Source organism: Hibiscus syriacus, unplaced genomic scaffold (assembly GCF_006381635.1).
Source record: "Hibiscus syriacus cultivar Baekdansim isolate YM2019G1 unplaced genomic scaffold, ASM638163v2 tig00110936_pilon, whole genome shotgun sequence".
NCBI classification, from domain to species: domain Eukaryota; kingdom Viridiplantae; phylum Streptophyta; class Magnoliopsida; order Malvales; family Malvaceae; genus Hibiscus; species Hibiscus syriacus.
In genome coordinates this window covers 57,873-65,870 of record NW_024062921.1, presented here as the reverse complement: position 1 = coordinate 65,870, position 7,998 = coordinate 57,873, and the positions used below count along the sequence as shown (strand labels likewise).

Here is a 7,998-nt window from a genome sequence, read left to right as displayed (position 1 = left end):
TGAACCTAATGATAAAAAAATATTATTTTACTGAAGTATATGATCGATACGGATGAAACATGTTGTCCGACGATGATGATTGTAGCGTGTCGAGATGTGATCCGAAACAGTGTCGGTGTTGGGTGGTTGATCTAAGTCAAGAGGATAGGACTTTGTACGGTGATTGAGGCGGAAATATGAGGAGTTTACGAGGACTTGCGACGTGCTTAGACGATGGGTGAACATCGTATAATAATGGAATCAGATAGCTTGGAGGCAACATGGATGTTGTATGATATTTTAACATGGAGAAGGTAGTTTACAATAAGATTTAAACTGTGATTGCAGTTACATTTTAAGTTATGATATATTTATCATTTATACGATAATAGTGTATACTATTAATTTATTACAGTCATTGTGAATATCACAGTTATATAACATTAGTTTTGAAAGGTATTTTTACTGTTATATAACGACCATTATTTCAATAATAAATCGTTATTTAAATCTCTAATTCACATGTTTATAACACATAATGTGTCTCTTAAATCAGTCGTGCCTGATAGTTAAGCATGCATGGCAACCTTCGGATGATACAAATAAATTTTTGTTTCTATCATTACCGACTGTAATTCTGTCAATTTTTACCGATAATAATTTATGTGTATCTTAGATCAGTCTTTGATTTTCTTTCTTTGTATGCATAAAAAATATACATATTAAAAAATTATTTTATTATTTTATCAAATAATAACTCTCGTAGGATTAATGACTATACTGTAAGTGTTTATTTTTGAAAGAAATTGTATAGTTGATTGTTATTAATAAGAAATAATTAATCCTATAATGCATAACAAAATATAAAATAGGAAAGATGAAAATAGATGCAACCATTTATAAGAAAAATAAAATTGATAATTTTATTAAATATTAAAAATTAAAATTACTATTATATCAATTAAATATAAACCGTTAATGGTTTAAAATGATTTAAGAATTAGTGACCGGAATAGTATTAGTAACTGAATAGAAAAAAATTATTCGGTGTCCAAAATAAAAGTAGAATAATAGTTTAGTGACCGTTGACATAAATTTACCAAAGTAGTCTTGAGTGCCTCCAAACCCCAAGGTTTAAAGAAACCAAATTTCGTCCGCCGGAGACGCCGCGTTTGGAGAAAGCAAGAAGAAAATGATACCTGAGCAATGGGCTTCTCCTTGTGGAAATCAATGCACTCACAAATACGCTGCTCTCATGCAAATTCCCTGTATTACTTCTTTATTCCCTTCAATTCTTTATTAATTTGGGGCTGGCACCGATTTAATAGATCTTAGCATTCTGTGTATTCGTTATAATTGATTGCATTTCAAGCTTCTTCCTTCAAGATCAAGGTTCCATCGTTTTTTTTTGTGGATCTTGGTATTACATTGCTTTATTTGTACGGATTGAGAGTGCTTTTCTCCAAATGTTTTTTAATGGATACTCTACCTCTGTTGCAAGTTTTGGATGTTGATTTATAATAATGTAAGCTATAAATTGGCAATCAATTTCCCACAATTTGTGCATTTGTGTAACGAGGTGTTCAAATTATTTTGTTTACTTGCTTACATGATAAATTTGGGATTTTCTTCATTTTAATTTCTGCCTATTTTTTAATTATGTCAGCAATCTATTTGTATGTCAGCAATCTATGAACCCTACTAACAATCCCAAATTCTTGTAGGGAGAGTGTTCTGCAAAAAAGGGTGTAGTGCGGATGGAGAGACATGGGAAGAATGTAAGCAGTTTTGTATTGATCGTTGCTTTTGATTTAAAAACCGTTGTATGTTCTTCGAATCTGATTTAATCAGTCTTTTGATGTTTATAGTGTTATAATACACCGGGGAAACAGTATATCTTTTAAAGCTGATTATATCTCTTGTTTTACGATTACGAGCGTTTCAGGTTTATCAGAGTGTGATGAGATATGCTATAAGGATCCTGTATTAAAGGACCAGAAATGGAGTGCTTACATGGATCGCTCCCCTGGAGCTACCAATTACTCTCAGTACTTAATCTTATAGCCATTTTTTATCCTATTTTCTCACCTGTAATGACCCTAATTTTTTTTTCATTTGTTTCGTACTTTTTCATGTCTGATATGGTGAATTTGCTGCTTACTTGGTATGAGCTGCTTTATGTTTTTCATGTTTGAAAGAACAAACCTCTAAAAGTCTGTTGTTACGCAAATTTAGTCAACTTATTTTCTCTTTAGAAATCTAGTGCTGTCCTTTAGGAAAAGTTTTTAGTACCTTTTGAGTTTGGGGTTCATTTCAGTTATTCATAATAGATTATTTACACTGGTTTGCAATTGCTTTTTAGTGTTAGATTGAGGCAATGAAGAACTTAGTCTTTTTGTGTATCAAAGGTATAATATGCTCCCGTAAGTGCTTTTACGGTGCTCGGGAGTCAATAACCTGTGATGATACTTGGTTATATTCAGAATGTTCTTGGGATTGCTATGAATCAAACGAAACCTGATACATACACATACTTGAAATTATCGCAAAAAAGGTAAAATCCATTACAAACGACATAACTTTCCCTATAGCGCCCCAAGGTATTGTCTCTGTGCTAGTAAAGCTAGATCCCCTTGTTGTCGTGCTTCTAGACTCATAAAAGGGGATATGCTTTTGCCTTTTGCAAGTTCATGTCAGAAAAGATGAGCACCTTTGTCACATGGAAGCTTTCTTGAGAGTTGGCTTGTTCTGTTATCCTGATTATAGCTTGCTTAATATGGCACTTCCAAAGAAATTAAAGGTGAAAGTGCTGTTTGAAGAACTGTAATACTCTTATTTTGCGAAGATTCATATGACTCGGAATGTGTTCTTCAAACATCTCGTAATTCAAAGCATAAGGATGTATGAAATTCATAAAAAAAGATATGAGTGAGAGAGAGAAAGGGAGAGTGAGAGAGAGTGCCATAGGCGGCCAGTCCTCCGGTGAGGAATGGACGGCGTTTGTCAACTTTCTGAGTAAGAGGGTAACTTGGCGAACACTAAAGGAAATCTTTCAACAACATGGTGTTATTAGGGTCTACATTCCGAGTAGCTCCACCAAGCAGAATTATAGGAACTACACGTTTGCTTTCGTTCAGTTTGAGAAGGAAGATGGGTTGATGAAAGCGATAGCAAATTTGAATGGTATTTGGATAGATGGTAAGAAAGTCTCAGTTGGTGTAGCTAAGTACCAGAAGCAGAGGTCCAGGCAAGAGGATAATAGAGATGTCAGAAGGGTAGAAGGTAAATGGAAAATAGGAACGACTTTGAGAAGAAGATCAAGGTCAGTGTCGATCAGCAAATTGAGGGATGAAAGAACATATAAGGATGTGCTGGTCTCTTATGACGAGCAAAGGGAAGTTCAGGGGAACAAAGAGTTTAAGGAGGGTCGTCCAGGAGAGAAAGAAGGACTGAGAAATGTATGGGAGATGCATATCCCATTAGATGAGTATGATTGGGTTAAAAGATCATTGACTGGAATTATAAAATCCCAGTTTGATCTGGAATTAGTGGAGAAGGGGCTGGCTAGTGATGGAATCATAGTCAGGGGAGCTAAATGGGGTTATACATGGAACTCTTGTATCTTAACTTTCGACTCAGTAGAAGAATTAGAAAAAGCAAGGACGAGCAGAGGGGAGGAACTGTTGTTCTGGTTTGATTGGCTTGATCCGCTTATGAGCGAAGAAGGTGTTCCGTTGGCTTTTTGCTCAGTTGAACTGGTTGGAATCCCTTTATTATGTTGGAACGAATCTTTCTTGGAAAAGTTACTTTCAAAGTGGGGGAAGTTGGTCTGTATTCACGAGTCGACAATCAAAAGGGAGGATATGGCGGTGGCAAGAGCTCTACTGAAGGTGGCCAGTCCGTTCGACATACAAGAATTTGTTAATATGGGTTCGTATGGGCGTTCTTTCAAGGTTAAAATTAACTTGGGATCGGTTAGTATTAAACAGGAAAGCTTTGCAGTTAAAAAATCTATGGTGGCCGGAGATGGTGTGTACAGTAACGACGCTCAACCTGAGAAGGAAGATGATAACCATTCAGTTGGAGTTGGTAAGCTGGACTTGATAGCTAAGGATTCTAGGGATACATATGTCAGAGGGTTGGTAGGGGAAAACTATACATCTATGGTAGGCGGCAAAGGTGAAGAGCATTTATTGTCACAGGAACTACAAAGTCAAAATAGTGGTGCTATGATGTCAGAATTACCAGATGGGATTTTGAATTTAAAAGGGGATTATCGAGGGCTGGGTTTAAGAGATGATTTTATAGTTGAAAGTGTGGCAGCCCAATCTGTGGATTCGAGTGAGGACCACCCAATTTCTTTTATTGGGCCTGGGGTTAATCAAACCAATTTGGGGTTTGGTAAGGGGAATGAATCCCGGTTGGAAACTTTGGTGGAGCCGCAACAATCTGGTTCGGATAAATCAAATGTGCAAAAAAAGGCTAATGATCCTTCTTATCTATTCCCAAAGGCAATTCCTGGTGGGGTAGTCGTTAGGTTACAGCCAGTACATAGAGAAGATTCTAACAAATCCAATGAGGTTTTGATTAATGAAGGAACATTCCTGAACAAAGAAGCTAGTAGTGAGGAAGGTATAGAAGAGGTTAGGGAAGAAAAGTCGATGCACATGAATCAAGAGAGTGGTTGTTATAAGGAGTCTCATACTATTGGCCTTAGTAGCTGGAGTCCTTTCAATCACCTGCCTAGGAGTCTGCATTTGGGAGGGTGGAAGAGAGGGCCTGTCTCCAGAGTGTATAGAAGATCCAGAGGTAGAAAGGTGTGGTTTAATCCACGCAGAGAAAATGGTTCAATGTTTCCACTGGAGGTGTCTGATCACAATAGGTCTAGAAATATTCCTACCTCGAGTATTTTACCTATTACCAATATATCGGGGAGAAGCCCGATTGAGACCCAGGATGATGATGGTTCTAGTCAGAAAGCAGATGCAGTTCGGTCACAGCTTCCTCGGGGAGATGGTGAGGGTGTTAAAGGGAATAAGCATGGATCAGAAGCAAGGACTGGTATTAGAAGAAAGAAAAGGATTCTGATTAGGGAAGCACTGGACGTGGCTAGTATCCCTACTGTGTATTCTCCAAATTTTTCCTTATTTTTAGAAGAAGCGCTGGCTACATGGGAAGTCAGTAAATTGCTTGGGATCTCATTCAAAGAGGGGAAGAAAGCCTTTTTGGATAAAATAATTAATATGGAGAAAGGTTTGGCTGATTGTGGGGAAGGGGTGGTTTCGGGGGAGTAGGGATCTCTCGGCTACTTTGCTTTGAGGTTTTGTTTCCATAGATATATACATGGTAAAGATGAAGATTATTTCTTGGAACATAAGGGGTATCCGAAAAAAGGAAAAATCTAGAGCAGTAGCTACTATGGTCAGGAATTATAAACCAGGCATTCTTCTCATTCAAGAAACAAAGCTGGAAAAATGTTCTCAGGCTATTAGGAGAAGGATAGGTGGAAGTATTCTTAATAGTTGGACTGTTGTTCCAGCTGTGGGGTCTGCAGGAGGTTTAATGGTGTTGTGGAATGATAAGGATTTTGAAGTTACAAATAGTCATTTAAGCAGCAGGTTCATAGCTGTCTTTGGAAGTTTTAAGAATTCATGTGATAAATGTGTGATTATTAATGTATATGGTCCAAGTATTGATGCTGAAAAGGAGGATTTTTTCAGGGAATTGCTGAATTTTGTCACTGCTCAAACAGTATCAGTTTGCATTGGGGGTGATTTTAATGTGTATTTTGATCCGACAGAGAAGATAGGAATGTCACAAAATTGGTTTTCTATAGCTATTCTAAGAAATTTCCTGAATCATACTAATTTAATCGATCTACCTATGGTTGGGGGAAGGTTCACTTGGTGTAATAATAGAGAAGCCTCTACTTGGGTCAGATTGGATAGGTTCCTAATTTCTGGGGATTTTCTGATAAGTTTTCCTAATGTTCTGCAAAGCCTGTTACCGAGATCTTTATCTGATCATAATCCCGTTTGTTTGGAGGAAAAAACTGTTGATTGGGGCCCCAAACCATTCAGATTTTTTAACTATCTTCTAGAGGAAAAAGGGTTTGAGGATATAGTTAAATCATCCATGGATGTTTCGAGAGGGGAGTAGAAGGAGTAGGGGCATTTTCAGCATTCTTCAAGAAACTAAAATAGCGATCAGAAGTTGGTCGGGCAGAAAGTTCAATGGAATTTCTGAGTCCATAGCAGATCTGGAATTGAAGATAAATAATCTTGAGTTTAAAGCTCAAGCTGGGGACCTCTGCCAACAGGACTGGGGGCATCTGCTGCAGTTCAGATCGGATCTATGGAGGTTGTATAGGATTGAAGAAAGCATCTGGTTTCAGAAATCAAGGGCGAAATGGATTAAAGATGGAGATAGAAACACTAGATTTTTTCATTTAACTGCTCTAAACAGGAGTAGGAGAAATGAAATTACTAGTTTGAAGATCAATGGTTCTGAAGTTGTAGATCCGCAATCTATTAAGTTGCATATTGCGGCCTTTTTTAAGGAATCCTATAGTTCTATGTCAACGCTGGGTGTAGAGGATTTATCCCTGGAGTTTGCTATGCTATCAGAGTTCCAATCTTTAAAACTTGAGGAGCAGTTCACGGAACAAGAATATGGCAAGCGATAGCTTCTTCGGACAGTTCTAAAGCACCAGGACCGGATGGCTTTACCATGGGCTTCTTCAAGAAATGTTGGTCGGGTTTAAAGGAACATGTATTGAAGTTTTTCCAGGATTTTTTCAGAGGTAGAAAATGGGAACACGGAGTTAATCACGCGTTTATTACACTCATTCCGAAGAAGACTAATCCGGAAAGTGTGGAGGATTTTAGACCAATCAGCCTTGTAGGTAGTTTATACAAGATTCTCTCAAAAGTATTATCTAAAAGGTTGAGTGGCTGTGTTGGCGACATAATAAGTCAATCCCAATTTGCATTTATTCCGGGGAGACAGTTATTGGATTGCGCCTTCATTGCGAACGAAGGTATTGATTTCTGGAGAAAACAAGGACTGCAAGGGGTAGTTTTTAAAGTTGACTTCCGAAGAGCATACGACACTGTGGAATGGCCTATTTTGTTTAGAGCAATGAAAGAAATGGGATTTGGAAACAGATGGTCATCGTGGATTACTCAATGTCTGTCTACAGCCTCTATTTCGATTCTTGTTAACGGGTCTCCTTCTGAGGAGTTTGCAATGGAAAAAGGTCTTAGACAAGGCTGCAGTCTTTCTCCACTTTTGTTCAACATTATAGGCGAGATGTTACATTTGATGCTTTCTAAAGCAATCGAGAGGGGTTTATTCCAGGGTATTATTATGGGGAATTCTGAAAATTCTACCAGGCTGTCCCATCTACAATTCGCCGATGATTTAATAATTTTTTGTCAAGCCTCCATTAATCAGATCAAGAATGTAAAAAGGGTGCTGAGGATCTTTAGCATTATGACAGGTTTACACCTCAATTTAGCAAAGAGTAAGCTGTTCGGTATCAATTTGGAAGAGGGAGTGTTATCGGATTGGGCAGAACAAGTGGGCTGTTCGGTTGGTTTTCTACCTACAGAATACTTGGGACTTCCCTTGGGAGCAAGGAAAAACACAGAGGCTCTATGGGATCCGGTCTTTAAGAATTTTAGTTCCAAACTTGCGGGGTGGAAAGCGTCTTGTCTGTCTTTGGCTGGGAGGACAGTCCTGTTGAAGTCGGTGCTAACCTCTTTGCCGATTTTCTTTCTATCTCTTTTCAAAATGCCGTGCAATATCGGAAAGAAGCTTAATTCTTTAATGGCTAACTTTCTTTGGGGTGAGAAGGGGGATAAGCGGAGGATTCACTGGGTAAATTGGAACACGGTTTGCAGGCCTTTGAACTGTGGTGGACTAGGTGTCCTTGATTTGAATCTTACTAACCGGGCTTTACTAGGCAAGTGGGTGTGGAAATTTGCCAATGACAAAAACTCTCTCTGGAAATCGGTG

At 38.1% G+C, this 7,998-nt stretch overlaps 1 protein-coding gene across 1 annotated transcript; it reads left to right on the top strand.

The window, feature by feature from the left end:
- The first annotated feature begins 5,322 nt into the window (after positions 1 to 5,322).
- Positions 5,323 to 6,664, top strand: LOC120147279. The gene is made up of 2 exons (XM_039160694.1): positions 5,323 to 6,089; positions 6,205 to 6,664. Exons 1-2 carry the CDS (start codon positions 5,323 to 5,325, stop codon positions 6,662 to 6,664), a joined length of 1,227 nt encoding a protein of 408 aa, XP_039016625.1.
- Positions 6,665 to 7,998: the final 1,334 nt, after the last annotated feature.